The 22,985-nt window shown below is 33.4% G+C and overlaps 1 protein-coding gene across 1 annotated transcript; it reads right to left on the reverse strand.

Moving 5' to 3' along the window:
- Nucleotides 1-1,377: 1,377 nt before the first annotated feature.
- LOC129226517 (tigger transposable element-derived protein 6-like) lies at nt 1,378-2,385 on the reverse strand. The gene has a single exon (XM_054861160.1). The coding sequence runs from the start codon at nt 2,383-2,385 to the stop codon at nt 1,378-1,380; it is 1,008 nt and encodes a 335-aa protein (XP_054717135.1).
- Nucleotides 2,386-22,985: the final 20,600 nt, after the last annotated feature.

Raw genomic sequence — 22,985 nt, forward strand, 5'->3', positions numbered from 1 at the left:
GTCGGCACAGTCCCAAAGATTAAAACTTAGAAAAATTACTTTTAAATTAAAAAAACCGCCTTCAAAAAAATACCCAGGAACTAAATAGCAAAAAATAACTGATTAAACTTACATTCTATTTCCTACCCAAACATAGAAATGAAATTTATTTTACAATTCCAGTACAAAAATCAACTAAACTAAACACCGAATTATAAAATAAACACTGATTTAAATTACTATACGATGAATTCTTTTAAATACCTAACTAATTATATACGATCTCTTAATTTTTAATAACTTTCTGAAGTCGGAGCCTCCTAAAAACAACTGCATAACATAACTGACAACTCACCGAATCCTGAATTAAGTACTAATTTAACTATACACGAAATTAGTCTTTAAAACTAAACCTACTCAGTTAGTTTAGGTAGTAGTTTATAGGAGGCCCCGACTTCAAAAGGTTATTAAAAATTAAGAGATCGTATATAATTAGGTAGGTATTTAAAATAATTCATCGTATAGTAATTTAAATCAGTGTTTATTTTATAATTCGGTTTTAGTTTAGTTGGTTTTTGTACCGAAATTGTAAATTAAATTTAATTTCTATGTTTGGGTAGGAAATAGAATGTAAGTTTAATCAGTTATTTTTTGCTATTTAGTTCCTGGGTATTTTTTGAAGGCGTTTTTTTTTTTTTTTAAATTTAAAAGTAATTTATTTTTTGCTTTTTAGTAGTGTAAATAACACTGCGAGCGTCTCGGACACCTCCGACGACTGTGAAAAAAACTTTTTCGAATGCGTAACTATGTACAAAAAAAATTGTCTTCATCATTTTTTCAACTTTATCAAAGTTTGCTTTCCGAAAGCAAATGCACGAGTCACTAAAAAAAATCGCTTTAAGTTTAAATTTGTAAAATTGTAAATTTTAGAACTGTAATATTGTAAATTGTAATTTATGTTTCGCAATTAGTGTCATGTAACTCGTGATAAACGTCGCATGTTTCTTCACGTGGCTCCACTATAGATGAAGATTAAAAATTCCACTAGAATGAATTTTATGTTTGCTTCAGAGAATCCTTAGTTCAAAATTTTCATTATCATTACTCTTAATAATATGTAGTTTTAGTACTTTCTTTAACTAAAGGTAAACAAAGTACAGTGAACTCTCGTTTATACGCCGGTCCAGGGGACCAATAGAAAAAGGCGCATAAGTGAGAGAGGCGCATAAGTGAAAAGTCAATTAAAAGTTCTAAAACACAATATGTTCAAGTGAGATCAAGCATAAGAATGCTTCTGAAGAAAATAACTTGTTAGTAATAAGGAGAGAACAAAAATAGAGAGAGAGAAAGTAGTAACTATAATAAATGGGAAGAAAGTGTAACATACCTAATAACTATTTATTTCCTTTCAAAGAAATCCATAATGGATGTCTGTTTTTGTTTTTTCTGAAGAATGTCAGAAACATATTTTTCAAGTTCATACAAATGTGAAAAGGGAGAGTCCGAAGCTGAATTATATTGCAAATAGTCCCGAACAATATCTAAGGCTTCCAATGCTTTTAGGCGATTCGGAGGCACTTTTGCTTCATCTTCATTGTCGTCATCTAAAACTCCATCGCCTTCACCATTAGCCATTTCTTCAGCGATGACTTCAATATCTCTCAATTCTGTTGTAATTAAATTATTATCGACGTCAACAAATTCATTGAAACCAACGAGTCTATCAGATACAATTTGCCATTTTTCATCATCAAAATCTGTTCCCAAATCCTCTTCATTTTCGTTAATTTGGTCAGAACATTCAAGTTCATTAGAAAATAGAAATCTAGCCTTTTTAAAGCAATTCCTTATGGTATTATGACTGATACTTCTCCATGCAGCGCATACCATATTCATTGCATCAAGAATTGAAATTTTTACATCTCTTGCAGCTGAATTGCTTGATTCTAACTCAGCAAGGTATCGACGAATCAAAGTTTTCTTATAATGCACTTTTACGCACCGTATTATGCCCAAATCCAATGGTTGTAGCTTGCTCGTGCAGTTTGCAGGCAAAAATACTACTTTTATATGATCAAAAACAGGTAGATCTCGCGGTTGAGCAGGGCATTGATCCATAAAGAGGAGAACTTTTATTTTTTCTTTTTCCATTTTCTTATTAAATTCATGAAGAAAGTCAAGAAAAATCTTCGCCGTCATCCACGTTGATCTATTGTTGAAATACTCACACGGAAGCCGTTTTATATTTTTAAAACAGCGAGATTTTTTTGGTTTCCCAATGATTAAAGGGGTACGTTTTTCCGATCCATCTGCATTGCAACATAGCAAAACAGTTACTCTATCTTTACTATTTTTACCACCATGACATGGTTCCCCATTATATGCTAATGTGTTTTTAGGCATCATCTTATAAATCAAACCACAGTTTCGTCACGATTAAAAATGTCTTTAGGCTTGTATCCGTTGATTAATGATAAGTCTTCTTTCCACTGCTCTACAGTTTTCTCGTCAACACTTGCACTTTCTCCGGATAAGGTACGAGTTTCTAATCCATGGCGGATCTTAAATTTTTCTACCCAACCATGTGAAGCCGAAAAATTTTCAATTTTCAAAGTCTCTGAGAGGTGAACAGCTTTCTGTCGTAGCAGCTCAATGTTAACTGGAATGTTAGAAGCACTGGTTTCCTTAAACCATTGCAGCAAAACACTTTCTAGTTCTTGGAACTTTCCTCCTTGAATTCGGCTTCTCTTTGAAGATTGACCTCCGCATTCTCGTTCAGCTGCTAGAATTTCATCCTCTTTTTTTCAAAATTCCTTTTAATGTTGATTCCGGAATATTGAAATACTCGGCTAAAGCTTTTTTAGTCATTGATGGGTTTTCTTCATACTTCTTTATCACAATGACTTTAAAAGACAGGCTCAATTTTGACCTTTTGGCCATTGCGCTAACAGTCAAATCTCAAATGATGCACTAGAAGTTTGATAATTAAACAGCTAGTCAAAACAGCAAAGAAAGGAAGAGAGAAAGCTTTGTGCGTGTAAAAAGTCGAGGACTCTTGCACGTACAGCTACCTTCCCCTCCCCAATATATTTGAGACAGCCCCCCCCCCCCCGCCCATCCTCCCACAAAGAAAAGACATAACCTACCCTCACCCTCTCTTCCCCCCCGCACAAGCAATCGGACGGGTTTTGCCTCTATTCATGGTGGGAGAGACACTCAAAATGAATGCTGTGAAAAAGTTCAAGAAACAGCAAAGGTGACAGGGAATGTCCGGAAATAGTTTCCATTCCATTTGTAGAAAAGATTATTCATTCCTTAAAATTGTTATTCTTAAAAAAAACTATAATAATAATGGTAAATTTTAATTAATTAATTTTTTTTGTTATCTAGTGAAAAAAAAAATCGACGCATAAACGAAATAATCAATTTTAGAGCGGTGCATAAGCGAATGATAATTATCATTATTTTCCTATAGAAGGAGCTGGGACTTTTGAAAATCGTCGTATAAGTGAAAAAGGCGCATAAACGAGGCAATGTATAAGTGAGAGTTCACTGTATAAACCTTTGTTTCATGGCTTTTGTTTATCAATGGGTTTTATATTTAATCGTTTGTGAGGGAAATTGCATGAAATTTATTGTTTTACCCTTAACAATAAATTTCATGCAAATTTTGTTCCCTAAAGAACAAATAAGGTAAATCAAAGATTTGGAACCTAAGTTAGACCACCCCTAAACAAAATCACCACTAAACAAAAAAAGCATAAAAACCGGTTCACTAAGTGAGACGATATACAAAGTTAATAAAATACAAATCGTTTTAAATGTGAGTATGATATTTGAAGAGTTCCCTCAATTTCATCAAATCTGAACTTGATTAGCATTAGACCGCTGAGGAACTATGCTGTTTCGAACAAAAAAAGACTTTTCCTTATCGGTACATGCAGGGGCGTGCACAGAAATTTTGGAGCCCATCACAAATGACTTTTCCGGGCCCCTCTCCATATTGTTTTTCTTATATTTCACCGTTAGTTACAAAAATATTGGGCTCCCTCCAGGCTCGGGCTCGAGCCAACAGGTGTCCCTCTCCCTCCCTGTGCACACTCCTGGGTACAGGTGTCTTCGAGTATTTATGGAACATTGTACAAAGGAAAAACAAATCCGACGAGTTCAGAACCTCCTCCTTTTTTTGAAGCCTGTTAATTAATATAACCCTAATTTCAAATTGAACTGGCGACATCGTGAAATAGTAAATCCACAATATTGGTCAAACTTCAGAAATCATACACAGTTATAATGTATATTATTAAAGAATATAAATAAAATCGTGGGGAAGGGATGTTCTGTATTCAATTCCCCCTCAATTGAACACTAAATATATTTAAAAATTGGAATATTAAATAAAGAACTTTATATTTTAGTGCCTAAATAAATTTATTTAGTAGTAAATAAAATATTAAGGTAATTGATTCAACTATTAAAGTAGCAAAATATATTTAACTTACTGCTTTGATACGCAGTAATAAATACAATAGTAACACCTATAATAAAAAAATTACCATGCGGCGCAGCGTTGAGAAAATTAATCATTCATGTGCCGCGAGAATTAAATATCGTTCAAGAGAAAGCCAAAACCTTAGGTGTGAAAATACACCGATCACAGCAACACAACGTGACCATGAAGTATGAAATTTAAAGTTTCTTGGATTTCTCCAGGACCCCTTATCAGATCCAAATCAAATAACAGTAGGACCATCTAGGCAGATAAACCCTTCCAAACAAACAAAAAAATTTTCAAATCGGTCCAGTAGTGTTGGAATAATTCGAAAACACACATAAAAAGCCGCAATACGAAATCATATCCTCCTTTTTTGAAGTCAATTAAAAAGACAGTTCAAGTTGAACTACGATAAGGAATATAATGTCTAAACCTGTGGCACTCCAAGTCTTTAAGAGGATTATATGATGGTCATGACCGAATGTTAGTGTGCACATTGCACTGAAGGTAACAGAATTGGCTAGCTTAGATTATTTTGGATTCTGACTAGTCTGTCATGGCAATCTACCAGTCGTGGTGGTAGATTTTTTGCCTTACATTAATTTTTTTCATTACAGATGGAAAATTTAATGATTCATAGTGGATTTATTTTAGTGATCATCATACATAGTAGAAACAGTAGATAAAGATTACCATTACTACATGCTTATGTTTATGTGTTCATGTTCATCCTCTCAGTCTCATCTCAATTACGATAATTGGGATGATTAAGTAGTTTTTCAATGTTTGTGCACTTATCGACTATGTAATGAATCAAATGTTTGTTTCCTGTGAACTAATTTTAAATCAGAAACTATTTCATCGTTTGATAAATCAACGCAAATTATATCATCCGAAAATGACTAAGTAAATGTAGATTTTACAAAACTTCAGGCCATCCAATCTTTTTAGAATTTTTATAAAATGGAAGTTTTTAATCTTGAGCTAGGTTTTGAACTTCAATGCTTTTGTTTAGTTTCTTTTCTAAGCTTAAATAAAAGTGGCAATATAATGATCGAAAAGCGTGTGTTTATAAAAAAAAAATTGAATTGAGATATATTTTGAAATCGTCTTTCAAGTACATTTTTGCAACTTGTAGAACATGTTATCCTAAAAAGTGTGCCATGCATTTTCATTTTTTTCTCAATGTATCTTCTTGGTAAAGGCACTTTTCGCAAAAGATAATTTTTAATAAGATTTCAAAATTAGATTCAATTGAAAGCAAAACGTTCTTTTTTCTGTACCGCTAATAATTTATTAATATATAGCTTTGTCTGTGTGAGAATAAAACTGCTAAAATAATACACATTAATTTTGGCTAGTCTTTTATCCTTCTAATCACTTTTATTGAAATTAATTAATTACTTCTCATGAACAATAGAAACTTTCAAGTTTCCTTTTCTTGACATTGAAATCAAAATAAAGGCTAGGAAAAGAATCGATATTTTCTACTGTTTTTATAAAAAGAGATGTGATCTGAATAAAATTATTTTGTCTATTTCAACCGAAATGCTTCTTTTTCAGGAGATGTTCCTAATATATATCGTCGCCTCAGAACAAAAGTGAGATATCTAATCCCAGAAATAATACTAAGATATCTTACTATTGCTCTGAGGCGACGATATACTATTATATATTTACTGTCTTTTTTTCTCTTTGAAGACTTCCTCTAAATGAAACAGTTGATTGTGCTTTCAAATACAGTTTAGAGCATAAATCATTTTATGGTAAGTATTTTCCTCGACTGAAATTTATTCTCACCCTTTGTTTGGAGAACGAATTTGAATGAAACTTCATCAAATATTTGTCTTGATTTTAACTGCTACATGTACTTTGTCACAAGTATAATTATCAAATTCCACACACTTAGAATAAACATTTACACATTGCTACTCTAAAAGAAACATTATTGTCAACATTATGAACTGAAGCAATGGCAAGAGTGACAGATATGAGGAAACTGTGTTAAAATTTAGGAAGCGTTTTCAGTAGTTTCATGTTGAACGTGACTAAAAAAAGTTACAATTTTTTTTCCCAAGATCGTAATTGGTTTGCGTTACAACGTCGTTAACAGAATGTATGCACGTATGTACGTAAAAATCAAATTATGTTTGTTCTTAAATTATTTCTGTGATTTTTCAACGTTTTCTACGTAGGCAATATAAGAAATACAGGCGTGTACTACTAACATCTTTCTAAAAACTGAAAAATGTTATTCTTCAATTATTTTTATTAAAATGTCCAACAAACTTATGATATTAAAATTTCAAGGCGAGAATTTCACGCCATATATTACATCAGCTTCAGACCAATTGCATACATAGAAACATTTAGGACTTCGAGAAGCAAATTACCTTAAGTGGGCGATATCTATGTGGGGGACCATCACATAGATCACCCCCTACCTTATGTGATGGTCATTACGAAACTTTCATCCTGAACGTTTTTCTTACGAGTGCTTGACTTCTAAGAAAAACATTTGTTGCCGAAAATGCGGTCGTATACTAAAAACTACAAAATTTGTATTTTTAATACGAGATCTATGGAGAAAAAACCGAGTCACTGAGAAGCAGCGTTTGACTGAATTAGCATGTAGTGCTGTCGTCTAGTTCCAAAGAAAATGCGGGTCCAACTGAAACAGCGCTACTCTAAAAAGAATTTGCTAAAACCTGATTTACAACCAAGTGAAAAGTATTTGAGAGATTCAGATGACTTTCGATGATCTTATGAGAGCTCATTTTTCGCACTTGATTCAAACTTTTTTGCCAAAAAACTTGACATTTGTGGTCTAACAGGTTCTTTGTTCTCCTTTTATGCCCGTTTGAAACTTATGGTTGTTCCCCAAGCACAGTATGACATTGAAAGGAACAAAATTTCAAACAAGAGAGAAAATTATGGTTGCAACAGCAGCCGAGCTAAATTGCATTTCGAAACGGGCTTTCAAGAAATGTTTCAATCAATAGCAGCGCCGCTAAAGGGTCTGAAAAAAGACGGAATTTTTCAAGTACATAGGCAAAAGTGACACATAAGTAAAATTACTAATAATAAAAATTGGACCTTTTTCTGTAGTCAGCAAAAATAGTATGCCAATCAACAGGAATATTTTGAGTTTGTGCTATTAGTCACAGAATGTATGCTTAAAACCTTTGCATATTCAGTACTGTGTCTACTAAAACTCGTTGCGTAAGAAGAGAATTACCCATTTAGTGAGAAACTAATTGTGGCAAATGCTGTAGACAAAACAGAAATTCTCTTTACTTACAACGACAACCAATTCTCCTGAATCTTTCACCTCTCGATTGTTGGCATTCGTTTTCGAATGAATTTATTTAAAAATCGACGAAAAAATCTTGATAAATCTCGATTGAAGTGAATCCTTGAATGAAAACAAGAGGAACCAGGCTTGTTATAATCAAGCATTGTCGAAACAACCTTTCTCTATGAAGCATTGTTATTTGATGACAATTATGCAAACGACATGCTTATAGTGCGGCTCTGGTTAGTTGAGCTATGACTTTGACAATGTGTACCTCGTTTTGAGGAGTTCAGTAAAAACGAAACGTGTTACTGAAAAGTATTAAAGTCTAATAATTTAGCGAAACGACTACGAGAGTTGCCCAACTCGACTCAATGCGAAATACCCTTCCCCACTATCTGAAAAAGAGTTAAAAGGTGGTGTCAAAGTCATAACTCAACTAACCAGGGGCCGCATTATACAAAATAATTGATTTTTGTAGTACCAACAATCGTGAAGTGGACTATACAGCGTTTCTATGGGGTCGACATCGTTCTACTGAAAAGTTAATCTCTCCTGTTTTTAGAAACCAAAAACTATAACTCATTTTCAATTTAGTTTTCAAATTACTACTAAAACATAAAAATTATCTATCTGAATTTAAGTTAATAACTAATTATTGGTATTAATATTGAGTGATATCGCAGGTGAGGATGGGAGAAAGGGGTGGTCGGATGGCGAATGGTACTTTCATTTTTAGTAGTCACTTTCTTGTTCAAGTTACCCCGTAACGAGTTGCGAATGTTAGTTTTAATGTTCATCATTAGATTAACTTTACGGATAAAACTATACTTTTCTCCCCCACGGGGGGGGGGAATTATGACCAAAAAAAAAAAATGCTTATTTTGAAGTGTAAAAACTACTTGTAAAGATAGTTCTATAACTTTTTAGAGATTTCAGGAGTCTGTTTGATATGCAACTTTTCCCCTTAAATTATGTTTGAAATTTTGATTTATTGGTCATGCATTCATAGTTCTGATTTCCTTTTTTGATGCAGCGTGCTCTTTTTTCTTTTCCATGACAATTTCCATTCAAGCTCTTTCTTTTTCTAAAGTGCATTATGTGAGACATTATGCATACTATTAAAATCTGTTAGTGTCCGTCTGTCCATCTGAAGATCGATCTGAGAATCTGAGTCCATATGAAAATTGAGGTAAATCGTTAGTCAAGCGAGATACCGCTCAATTCCAAATTTTCCAAAGAAAAAAAACAGTAGGACCAATCTCGTAATTGTACGAATTTAAATAGCAGAGATATTAATTAAAACGTTAATTAACATTACGTTATTCAAGAATATTTTATTTCTTCCCTGTTGCCATTTTGCATGTGAGCAAATAAATATCTAATAGTTGTTTTAATAGGGAATTTTTCGGCTGCTGTCCAAATCTTAAAACAACGTTTCCATTTAGATTTTTTTAATTAGTTTAATTTCTGATACATAAATCCTAAAACTACTCTTTAAAGCAAATTTTTCCTTTAGAAATTTATTGTAAAAATTAGCTTCGTTTTTCGTGTATTCAAAACAGTAGCGTAACTATGGAATCCAGCGCTCCTCGCAAACGAAGGAATTTGCGCTCTCCCCCCTCCCAGGGTTGCACACATGGAAAGTCACCGGAGGTCATTGTGACCTCCAAAAATTTGTTTTTTTTTTTTTTTGGAACATTTTGATGAATTTGTTCGACAAATCGGAGGCTGATAACTGTAATTTTTTTTCTTATTTTCTTTTTTAGAAGTGTTTTCAATGATGCCCAATGCTCCTTCTCAGTAGAGTTATGTATGTGTAATGTGTATATACAGGATGTCCCGATTTAACCTGCAAGACCTTGATTTTCACAACCGTTAGTGTTATATGTATACTTCCAATTGCAAAACTTTTCAAAATCAGATGCAGAGTTAAGATATTAAAAGTTTAAAGCAAAAATAAAAATGAGTCAAAAAATACTAAATATAACTTTTTATACAGGCCCTAGGTCCCCTTACTAATATTTAGAGAAATAATCTCCATAGAAAACTATTACTAACACAAAAAACTTAACACTTGTGACACCAAAACTAAAGGAGATATTCCAGTTTAAAGTTTTAAGGGACCATACAGACTATTTCAATGGAGTAGTTATTCAGTAATACTTAATAAAATTCTAAACTGCTAGGCTTATATATTTTTTCTTTCTAGTTTTTTTTTTTTTTTTTTTTTTGGTTTTTACGCAGTCGGGTTTTTTGTTTTATTTAATAATTCTTTTTTAGTTTACCCTTTTTAGTTAATTTTCATTGATTTAGTTATTATGATCATAAGACGACAAATTTTGCTATCTTGTCATTTTATTGAGAGAGTTTATATCGTTAGGATTATTAAGTAACTTGTGGTGATCTAAACTACTTATTAGTCCCTCTAGGGACCTAACTCGGCTTAAAGCTACATATGCTTGACCTTTAGCAAAAATGCGCGAACTTAAGTTAACCACAGCTATATTAATAGCGCGGAAAAGTTGTCAGTCACATCTTTCTCAAACTGAAAAAGCCCGTTAAGAGAGTACACGTCGCGAAACTCAGTCTGAATCACGACAAAAACAAATGCAACATGTTAGAGATGAAAATCGTATTAGTAGACTTAGTAAACAAAACATTCATGCAGTGAAAACACTACCTGCTGGTTGCGTAGCACGCAGGTAGCGTGCGACACGCTCCCGAACTGACAATATGATGACTGGTTGTTGATTATGGTGAATTTTGATTAATGCTATGTGTTTAGTGACACTCCCAAAGTTAAGAGAAATCGATTGACGGAAGATTTATCAAAATCGTTTGAGGGGTTTAGCATGTACAACGCCACATTGGAACAAACATACATACAAAGACTCATTAACACATTACCCTCTTTTACGTCGCGCACGCGCAGTTGGGTAACAAAGTATTTATATTTTTCGTAGCCATTCAATTATATATTATGCCGTGATGCGCAAAAACACCCTACGAAACCTCGAATAATTTGAAAAATCGCACTCTCTGCACACATGTAATTTTAAACACTTGTTAACCATTATATTTCCCCCCGAAAGGTGTTATTGACGGCGAGTGAAAAGTAGTGTAAGTCACAAAACCCTGCGTTTCATATATCGGTGAATATTGGTCGCACTAATTTCAAACTTTCCGTGTTGGAATTATTTTTCAATGGAGATTATTTCCCAAAACATAAGTTAGAGGACCTGGGGCCCGTATAAAAAGTTAATATTTGTATTTTTTAACTCAATTTAATTAATGCATATTTTTTAAGTCTTGGTGCTTTAATTTCACGTAAACAAACGAAAATTATGTGTCATTTTATGTGAAAAGCTGATTGTTACTGTACATAAATATTTCAGATAGTCTATCAGACGTAATTCAGTTTAACGTGAGCACAGATTATAGTTGATAATGCATGTATTTTCATCTTTTGTGCTAATTGAAAATAGTCATTATATTTCATAACTATTATTAGCGCAATGAGATTTTTGCCAAAAATATTTTTACTGGTGTTTTGCAAACCCTGCATTACGCGCACTTATTTATTACTTAACGCGTTAGAAACTGATGTCAGAGTGCTACAAAAAATCAACTGCACATCTCTTTCATTTTTAGGGAGCCCGTGGAACGCCGGGCACGCAGCTAGTTTCATTATGAAGTTCTGTTGCGAGCAGCACTAATGCGAGACAAAATATTTGTAACTTAAGACCTAAGTAATAAACATTGGAACACCACACGAGCTTAAATGAGATTATTTATTTTGCTTCATTATGGGAGGGGAAAAGGAAGTAATTGTAGCTTTTAGTTGATTGTAGTCATAATATATGAAATGTTTTTAAAATAATGCTTTCTTTGTGTTCTAAATATTATCTTTTTCGACTTTCTCACGTAACCGAAACAGAACGCTCATTTTCATTTAGAAAATAAATTTATTAAGTGGTCAAGAAAATTATGAGCAAGTTTATTTATACAACTGTTCTAAAAAGAGGAATATTTCATTTCACTTTGGTAGTGCTGCGAAATAGCGAAAATGTAACTATTTTTATCTTAAGAAGCACATTTCAAGGTTATCCTTATATATTATTTCTGTAGCCTGTTTTTGGTTTCTACGCCAGATTTTCCTCAATTCTTGATCGATTTCTTTGATTTACGCCTTATTTTGAAGCTTATGGTGTTGGCTACTGACGAAAAATAGACCCACGGTCTAAAAATTGTTTCTTTCAGCCGAAAAACCTGTTTTAAAGAACCAGAATGAGGTTTTCGGTTAAACTTATAACTTTAATTTGCGCTATGACCGACAGAGCTGAATAGCTTGATCGGCAGAGCGTTCTCTTCGTAACCAGGAGAATGCGTGTTCGGACCCACGTCCGGACAATCTGCAGCAAAAAGTTAGAGAAATATCGCGCATTACATGCACACTTAAGGAAGTGAATAACAACAATGAAGAAACAGAATAAATGAGAAGGAAACGCTCCTTGCTGATATGAAAAATTGAAGTGACATTATGCTAAATTACTTCTGAATTGTACGTTTTTTCTTTTTAAGCTTTGGCTCTGGTAAGAAAATTAAAGCATAATGTAAGCGAAAATATAAGTAACAGGTTTAAGATTTCAGACTACAATAGAATTGCTTTTTGTTCAGAAAAAAATAATAAATCGTATATTGAAATATATATTTGTCTAATGACTTTTTGACTCTTTGTACAAATAAAAAAATCACTACCTCAATTTGAAGGATAAAATATATATTTTTTCTTTTTTTTTTTTTTTTTTGCAAAAAAAAAAAAAAAAAAAATAGCTTATCACATTTTTACTACATTCGAAAAGCTACGCTTAAAAAAGAGTATAGTTCAATTTTTTTTGTATTTTAACCGTGCTGTTAAATGATGAACACGTTCTGCCATCTAAGTTATAACGGTTCAAGCAACCTGCGGTACCAAATTGTAAAAATTTTAAAAATAAAAACATTTCTCTTCAATATCTTATCTTATATATGATTTCCCTCTCATTTTAAAACTTATCAGGCTGGCTAACGACAAAAAATAGACTTACGGTCGAAAAATCAAGTTTTTGAAAACGCTCCTTGCTGTTTCAAATCCTTGATGCAGTCTGTAGTTCTTATGCATTTTTTTTTTAAAGCAAAGTTCTAATGCAGTTTTCCAATTTTTTACGTCGCTTTCGGCAAAAAAAAAAAAAAAAAAAAAGCCTGTGTGTGTGTGTTTATATTTTAATAAAGCTTAAAAGCACTGGACTTAGTTGTTCGGTTAAATTGATAACATTTTTTCGGTAGAGCGTTCGGCTATAAACTATCTGAACTTCGGGCAAGCTTGGACTGTCCGACATAATATCAAATTTATATTAGTATTACGCATTACATGTACTCATAACATACACACGTAATAAAATAAATGCAGTGGGAATGCTACTTGGTGTTTCAACTCCATTATACAGGCTACAGTTATCATTCGGATAAGTTGACTGTTAATCGAAGGGTGTTCTCCTTTTTTTTAAGCTTTGACTACATCCAGATCGCTCAGCATAATGTAAGCATAAAAAAACATTAGATATACCTAAAGGAAATCCTTTTTGTGCAGAAAAACATTTTCATTGTATTCTGAAATGTAGATGTTTCTAATAGCAGTTTTCAACCTTTTGTACAAATGAAAAAAAATACTACGCCAAATTAAAACTACGAGTTTCACCCAGTAAACCTCTAATTATTATTCGCGCGAATACGATATAAAGCATTAAAATTATTATCAACTTCACTAGCAAGAAATCATTTTCTACTCCTCTGCTTTCTGCTGAAAAAAAAAAAAAAAAAAAAAAACATTTTGTCTACGTTCGAAAAATTACATTTAAAAAACGGACTCAGTTCAACTGGTTTTGGTTTTGAATTTTAAATGTTCGAATAAAGGAGAAACATGTGCGGGCATTTAAGTCGTAACGGTTAAAGCAACCTTCTATGTGAAATAGTTCAATATTCAAAGATAAAAACACTTATTTTCAATCTAATTTATTACTTCTCTAGAATGTTTATTTCAATCGATACGTGAGATATTCGTCATTCTTTAATCAAATTCCATGCATTACGAATAATTTTAAATCGTATCATGCTGGTTAATGACAAAATATAGAAGCATGATCTTAGTATTATTATTTTTTCTGGCAAAAAGCTTTTTTTGCTGTTTTTTATTACGCATTCCTTCAATGAATAGCTTTCGAAAAGGAAGGCGCAATTGCTAGGTTTGTTGGGGTGTCGGGCTGTTAATCAGAATGGCGCCAATTTGAATCCGTGCCAATAAATATCTCTTTAATGTTTCTTTTTTTCCTGTCAGATGCTCACATGGGCAGCACTGTATTTGCCATAACCTGTTTTTTTCACATGCACAATTATTGTTTTTTCACGAGTCACTACTCAGCCACTTTTAATGATATTTATGTTTGCATTGAAAATATGTACTACCAAAAGGTGAGCGATGATTAAATTATCACAACGTTGTATTTAACGAGGTTTTGTTACTGATGTCTTTAAATTACATGTCTTTTCTTCTGCACTTACTTTTTTTCGGTTCTTCTTCATAATGTTCTTTCTTTGAAATTTTTAAAGAGCGAAATGCCTTATGAAACGATTCGAAGCACAGTGCGGAGTTCCGCACGGGTCGACTAGTTCCAATTTAAAGATTAGAAATATAAATATATATATATGTACATAGGCAAACTATGTCAAATATTAATTTTTTGCAATTTGTTGGTAGTTACGAAAATTAAAATTTTAATGAACGAAATTTATAACTATGCAACTTCATATCCTTTAGTTCAACTTGAACTTATTCTTCAAGCAAAGTTAGCTGAAAATACCTGGGATAAAGATAAATATCTAAGTTAAACATCCGTTTGTCATTCAAAAAGATTAATGGGTTGTCATCTGATAGCAGACCATTGCTCATTGAGTGCTTTTAATGTCCAAACTTGTTTTTTACTGTGTACTCTACTAAATAAAGATAAATTTTTTTCCTACATACATTTATTTTCCAAAAAAGGAAAAAAAAAGTATTGCAATTTATATATGTTTGCAAATTTTTATATATACACTCCTGTTTGTGGAAAATGCAACACTACGAAAGAGTACGAAAGCTGAAAATTGCAAGAAATGTAAAGTAGGGCATGATATGCAAATGATTAGAATTGCAGACCAGTAGCGCATGCGTATGATGAGCTGCGTCCTCGAACGGCGGATCGAACCGAATATAAATAGACGACTGTAGCGAGACGTGTATGATTATCGGTGGTTATATGCTAGAGTAAATGTTAACTGAATCTTTTCTATGCCTCTTCGACGAAAGAAAGCAAAATTGGAGCAAATTTCGGAGTTTGAACGGGGCAGAATCGTTGGCTTTCGTGAAGCTGTATTGTCTTATCGTGCAGTAGCCACTCGTGTGCAGCGTAACATCAGTACAATCATGCGTGTTTGGAAGCACTGGACGAACGAGGGTCGGACAGCTCGGAAATCCGGGAGTGGACCCCGAAATGTGACGTCAGCTTACGTCAGACATCTGGTGCGTATGGCGCTGACGGACCGCACAGTTTCTTCTAGACAATTGGCAACACAGTGACCAACAGTTACAGGTGTTTCATTGTGTGCTTCATCAATTCGGAAACGTCTGCTGCACCGTGGGCTGCGCGCAAGGATTCCTTTATACAGGATTCCTCTCACGCAAAACCGTCGCCACCTGCGGCTACAATGGGCCAATGTGCATAGGAGCTGGGGTGCTGATTCGCAGCAGGTCGTCTTTTCTGACTAATCCCGCTTCAATTCGTGGTACTATGATGGCCACATTCGTGTCAGGCACTATGCCGGTGAACGACACATTCCGGAGTGCATTATCGAACGCTACAGTGGACGAACACCCGGAGTTATGGTCTGGGGTGCCATAGCATATCATGGACGAACACAATTGCTACGAATTGTGGGCAATTTGAACAGTACCCGTTACATAAACGAATTTTTACAACCTCAAGCTATTCCTTTCCTGTAAGGATTGCCAGGGGCTGTATTTCAGAAGGATTATGCCCGTCCACATGTCGCCAGTACTGTTAAATCCTACCTTGATTTACAGCAGGTACAGCTTATTCCTTGACCTGCATATTCCCCGGATAATTCCCCGATTGAGCATGTGTGGGATTTCGTTGGGCGGCGTCTCGCTCGTGATCCTCGTCCTGTTGCTTCGACAGACTAACTTTGGTTGCGCATACGAACAATATGGAATGCTTTTCTGCAGGCAGATATTCAGACTTTGTTTCACTCAATGCCGAGTCATATAGCAGCTCTTATTGCGGCGCGTGGTGGCCACGCAAAATACTGATTTCTATCTCTTTTTATTGTTTGTTTGGTTAGAAAATGTAATCATGTGTTTGTACCATTACCACTCAACTCTATTAAATTTCATTCAACTATGATGCTTCCTTCATGGTGTTGCAATTAAAGAGAGAGGACGAATTTTTATGTTTATATATTGGAGGTAATCTGAGGAACTATTGAAACTATTTGAAAAATTCTTTCACTGTGTGAAAGGTGCCTTCTTACTAAGTGAAGTAACAAAGGCTACAATTCACTCTGGCTGCCTCTGCACCCCTCAATCTTGTAACATTTCGTTGTTCCAACCATCTTCGGTACAGCTGATGCACCGTGCTCGCATCCATGTGGGTATCAGCTGCAATTTGACGTACGGACCAACCTCGCCTTCTCAGTCCGATCACCATACCCCTCGTACAATCGTCTATCTCCTGGAAAGACCTTCGTTGACGGCAGCCTGGCATTCTCTCGTGTTACACGTATCCTCCAAGACAAAAACAAAATTTTTTCGATAATTCTCCAGTCAGAAATAATGACACGAATGTTGCCCATTCTGCAAGTCCCTTCCCTTATATCTTACTTTACGTGCGTCGAAGATTTCAAATCATTTACATAACTCAGTGATGTACGTCTACTCTAAAAGTTGCATGAATTTCTGAACACTCCATATTGATTTTGCGTTTTTAATGTCGAGCAGTGTATGTATATATATATATATATATATATATATATATATATATATATATATATATATATATATATATATATATATATATATATATATATATATATATATATATATATATATATATATATATATATATATACCAGTAAGCCAGATAATATCATTATAAACCAAAGATTGCAATATAGATACGAAACTGATATTTGCTAAAGTATAAAGTTGTTGTAAACATAGAACAAATGTTCTTTAAAGCAATTCAGAATACAATTTTAAAAATTTAAGATGACAAGATGAATCAATTTAAATGGAATTAACGTAAAACTAGCATCAGTTGATTAAAATGTTTCAAAGAAACTTGCTCAATCGCAACGTCCCCACACATACCTGCAAGGCAAAAGGAGGGTAACAATTAATACATAGAAAAGCTTTAAAAGCTTACTTCTCCCCTGAATTTATTTATTCTAATTCGAATTCATCTAATTCCAGCATATGTTGAAGTATCCGGAAAAAACCATTGTCTTTCCATAATCCAAGTAACCTATCAGCTTTGTATCTATTGCAACCTTTGGTTTATAATGATATTATCTGGTTCACTTGCTGACTCGCGACGCGTTCCGAAACCCGTGAGGCTCTGCTTAGGGTATGCTTAGGGACCCTCTGACGCGAAGAAGCAGCTTATTTCTGCTTTTAATATTATGCTTATTTGTGATCTTTAATTTGTTTATATACCTACATTTTTCCGCCTTCATAAATCTTAAATATTTGATATAATTTTAAGTGCTGCACTCTGCGCCTTGTTTATATTGACCTTTCGTTTTTTTCAAGTTCTATATATATATATATATATATATATATATATATATATATATATATATATATATATATATATATATATATATATATATATATATATATATATATATATATATATATATATATATATATATAATGTGTGTGTGTGAAAACCAAAATGAAAGAATGTCAACAATCTTCGGTGATTTACCAGTAATATGGTTCATTCCATTTTAATTCAACAAATGGGGTGCGCATCACCATTTTTGATCTTGATGAAAATTTGCATGTGAATTCCTTTTATTTTCTAGATCTCAAAAAAATCAATATTTTATTTTTAAAAAATTTACCCTTTGATATATAGGCCATTTTTGTTGTTGACAACAGCAAAAATAAGGCATTTTGATGCTTTGTCTTATGGACAATAACTTTTTTTCTATCAAAGCTTTTGAGCTCAAACATAGCTCATTGGAAAGCTAAGAAAAAGATCTTTTCATACATGACATCATTAAATTTCAGATTTAAAAAAAATACCAATTTTTTTAAGGTCAAAGTTCGCGATGAAAAACTATTTTTTTACCACTTTTGAAAATTAAAAAACCCATGAAGGGTTTAGAATAACAAGCCCTATTTTTCATCATATATTTATATGCATGGTTACTTATTGTATAAAAAAAACTGGCTTGTTACTCCGTCCCTTTTATGAGATATGCTCCCCCAAAGTTGCAAATTTTCAAAAAAATCCAGTTTTCAACGCTAAAAAATGTATGTGGGGGGCAAGATAAAAAAATTTTATTTGTAGTATTTTAAGTACTTTTTACCAGCTTTCTAACAAAATAAAAGTTGCTCTGTTATTCAAAGGTATTTGGTAAATATAAGGGTCTGAATTTTCAAAAAATTGCACTGAAACATCGCAATTTTTTTCATTTTTTAATCTTAGTTTTTTATTGAAATATGTGCTCCCCTTGCAAGAAATTTAGGTTAAGTGTTGTGAAAAACTTGGAACACCTGAAGAGCCACAATTTCATTGCCAGTAAGCAAGCAGAGTTTTTAAAATAAAAAAGACGCTCTGGATAAGGGCATGGGTGCCTATAGGCAAAATTTTAAGGGGGGGGGGCTCAGATATTTTCCTCATGAGTTAGCAGGATATTTTCTCTGTATAAACCGATTTCAGTACCAATTAGAGTTTATAAAATTTTATTTTAAAAAATAACTTATTCGTTAATGGCAAAAAAAGAAATGTTTTTACATTTTTGCAAAAAAAAACTAAAAGCAAGGAAGTTCCAATTTCTAAGGGGGGGGGGGTGAGCCCCTACTTGCCCCTCCCCCGCCTCTCATATGGGCCCTTTTGGATAAGGTAGAAGTTTTGGTACTTGGAGACTTCTCAGAAAATTTTTCTTGTGCTTTCCAAGACGAGATCCAGACCTATCACTGGTCAGGTGTTCAATGCACACTTCATCCTCTTGTTGTATACTGGCAAAAAAATGGAAATGTTCAAGCTGAAAGTTTTTGCTTTGTAAGTGATTACCTGGATCACAACCCTACCGCAAATATCCTTGTTGAAAAAATTAAGGCGGACCACCCTTCAGTTTCAAAATTAACTTACTTTTCAGATGGGTCTGCTGCACAATATAAAAACAGAAAGAACTTCATTAACCTCAGCCACAGAGGGACATTGAAGAGGACATTGGTATAAAAACATAGTGGCATTTTTTGCTATGTCCCATGGGAAAGGCCCATGCGATGGGATTGGTGGAACAGTAAAGAGGCTAGTTCGAAAAGCTAATTTAACAGCGCCCAATTAATAATCAAATCTTAAATCCATTAGATGTACATGATTATTGCACCAAACATACTAATGGTTTAACATTTTTCTATGTTTCCTGTGATGATGTTAAGACATTAGCAAAGGATCTTGAAAAAAGATATAAAGCATCATTGCCATTACCACCAAACTCTGTCTTTTCACACCTACATCCCTATCAACAGACAAAACATTCATGTAAGACGCGCGTCTGTTCCTTCAGATTTTACAATTTTTCAGGTTATGAAAGACGAACCTGCTGAACAAAGAGCAAGAATCCGAAATAAATTATCAGATTATGTTTGCTGAGTGTATGATAGTGACTGGTGGCTAGGAGAAGTGTTGGAAGTAAAAGTATTCAATGTAAAAGAAGAATACAGGATCCACTTATTCATCCTAAATGGCCTGGAATATCATTTAAAAAATCAAGTGATAATGACCAAACTTGGGTTCAGTTAAAAGACATTTTTAAAATCTTGATTGCATCAGAACTATGGTCTGCACAAGGAAGAGGTCATAATATCACACCTGTGATGAGTGTTTATTTATCAACTCTTCTCTGCGAGAGAAAATACTAAAGAAAATAGCATTGAACGATTTATGTCCCCAACTGTTAAAAATGTTAAATTGTCTTTTTAAAGTTCAAATGCAGTACGTCATAACTCATCTTAGTCTTTTTTTAACCATTTAAAGCAAAGAATAAGGTATATAATTACATTTCAATAAAAAACTAAGATTAAAAAAAGAAAAAATAAATAAACCTGCGTTGTTTCAGCGCAATTATTTGAAAATTCAGACCCTTATATCTGCCAAACAACTTTGAATAACAAAGCAACTTTTATTTTGTTAGAAAGCTAGTAAAAGGTACTCAAAATACCACAAATAAAAAAAAATTATCTAGCCCCCCACATGCATTTTTTCCGCGGTGAAAACTGGATTTTTTTGAAAATTTGCAACTTTGGGGGAGCATATCTCATAAAAGGGACGGAGTAACAAGCCAATTTTTTTTAATACAATAAGTAACCATGCATATAAATATATGATGAAAAATAGGGCTTGTTATTCTAAACCCTTCATGGGTTTTTTAATTTTCAAATGTGGTAAAAAAATAGTTTTTCATCGCGAACTTTGACCTTAAAAAAATTGGTATTTTTTTTAAATCTGAAATTTATTGATGTCATGTATGAAAAGATCTTTTTCTTAGCTTTCCAATGAGCTATGTTTGAGCTCAAAAGCTTTGATAGAAAAAAAGTTATTGTCCATAAGACAAAGCATCAAAATGCCTTATTTTTCTGTTGCCAACAACAAAAATGGCCTATATATCAAAGGGTAAATTTTTTAAAAATAAAATATTGATTTTTTTGAGATCTAGAAAATAAAAGGAATTCACATGCAAATTTTCATCAAGATCAAAAATGGTGATGCGCACCCCATTTGTTGATTTAAAATGGAATGAACCATATTCCTTTTTTCACTGATACCTATGCTATCTGAATATTGACATACATCGGCGAATGTGGACATTTACCCAACTTTCACACTTTCTATATAACATATAAGCATCTTCTTTAACAAAATTACAACAAAAAATCTTCTTTTAAGGTTCATTCAAACGTCAGGGCTTTGGTAAAAATTCAATTAAGAATTTTAGTTCTGAGCTGAGCTCTGAATAATGAATAAGAGAGAAGAAAAATTAAATGACATCGAAAAAATATTGCCTCTGAAATCGCGTGAGTAATTCAGTTGTATATATTATACATTGCTTAAGCTTGATATTTTTGAAAAAGTTTTCATGCAATCATTACTCCATTTTTTATAATATTTGTGTCATTAACAACAATTGAATCAAAAACTATCGCTCCCTAACCCTAAAACTAGAAGCATTTAGGTGGTAGATTTGAAAGAAAATATGCACTCAAATCCAAGCGGAAGGAAATTGAAAATAATGGGTTTTACGAAAACTTCAGTTGATCTAAAAACTTTAAGTGGCTCTGTAAAATAAGTAAATGCTCAAAAGATGTAATGTATAATGTTTAAACTACACTTCAGTGAAATTTTTTGGTAAACAGCTGTGTAGCGTGAAGAAAAATTGTTGGCACGAACAAGTTTCGTTGTTGTATAAAAGTTTTAAACCATAACAAATATTTTTGAAAACTGATTAATGAAATAATTTTTCCACTTACTCTTTTTTTCTAGCTGTATATTGGCTAGCTTTTAAATAAACCAGAATATATTAATCTCAGTATTCAATAACATTAGAAACCTTAAATTTTTTTTTCACTCTAAAATATTTCCTAGCTTCAATCTACATGTGTGTGGTAAGAAATAAATCAAAAATATTCCTTAGAGATAGTTATAGAGCTTTGAATTTAGCGTCAGGTGTTAGAATGAAACAAATCCCTGATTTATTTATTTCTTAGAACTTATAATTAGTTGGTCTGCTAGGTTGCAGCACGAGTAAGTTACTCTAAGAGGGCTTAGAGGCAGTTGAAGCTCAGCACACTTTGTGATAAAGCGATGATAAAAATTGATCATGCCTAAGAACCTGCGCAAACCGGTGGATGATGTTAGATCGGGTATGTTTTGTACGGCATCAACTTTCGCCGGAAGGGGTCTTATTCCTTCAGTTGTGATTTAATACACCAAATAATTAGGTTTAGAAGTGCCAAAAATACATTTTGCGACATTAATGCACAAACCATATGCATTGAGTCTTTGGAAAACTATCAAGTGCGGTGAGATTCTTCGTCTCGAGATGCGGTTATTATGTCGTCTAAATAGCAGAATGTAAATTCTAATCCTGATAGTAGCGTATTCAGGAATAGTTCAAATGTCTGTGCCGCGTTGCGTAAACCAAATGTCATACATGGGAACTCGAACAATCCAAAAGAAGTGAGAATGGCTGTGTTTGGGTTGTCGTTTTCGTGCACGGAAATTTGTTGATAAGCTTTAAGTAAATCAATGGATGAAAAAAAAATTCGTTACATGTAAAATATAACCACAGTCGGTGAGGAATGGTAGAGGATGGTAATATTATTAAGAGCCATTTAGTCACCACAATTCCTCCAATCACCTGTTTTCTTTAGGGTGAGATGTACAGGGTTCGTCCAACAACTTTTTGAAGGTCTACAAAGGCCTTGCTGCATCATAAACTCAAATTCAGCTTTTGCTGCTTTTAGTTTTTCTGCTGAAAGTCTTCTGACTTTAGCTGTATCAGGAGCCCTAATTGTTTCGATGAAATGTTCGATGTTGTAACTTTTAGTTTTATTACTGATGAATGTTGGTCGCGAAATATCTCGAAATTCTTTGAGGATTACTTCGTACTAATTCTGCACTGCATGAACCATTGGTGAAACGACACTATAAGAGGGGTCACCGATAACGGACAATGAAGTGATGCCTTCAATCAATCTACGATTTTTGCTGTCAACCAAAAGGTGGAAGTGTGACAAAAAGTCAATACCTATTATTGGCTTATTTACATCAGTTATTACAAAAGGCCAACCAACAGTTCTTCTCAGTCCCAAATCCAATTTTAACA

The sequence above is a fragment of the Uloborus diversus genome, chromosome 1, assembly GCF_026930045.1.
Source record: "Uloborus diversus isolate 005 chromosome 1, Udiv.v.3.1, whole genome shotgun sequence".
Taxonomy (NCBI): Eukaryota; Metazoa; Arthropoda; class Arachnida; order Araneae; family Uloboridae; genus Uloborus; species Uloborus diversus.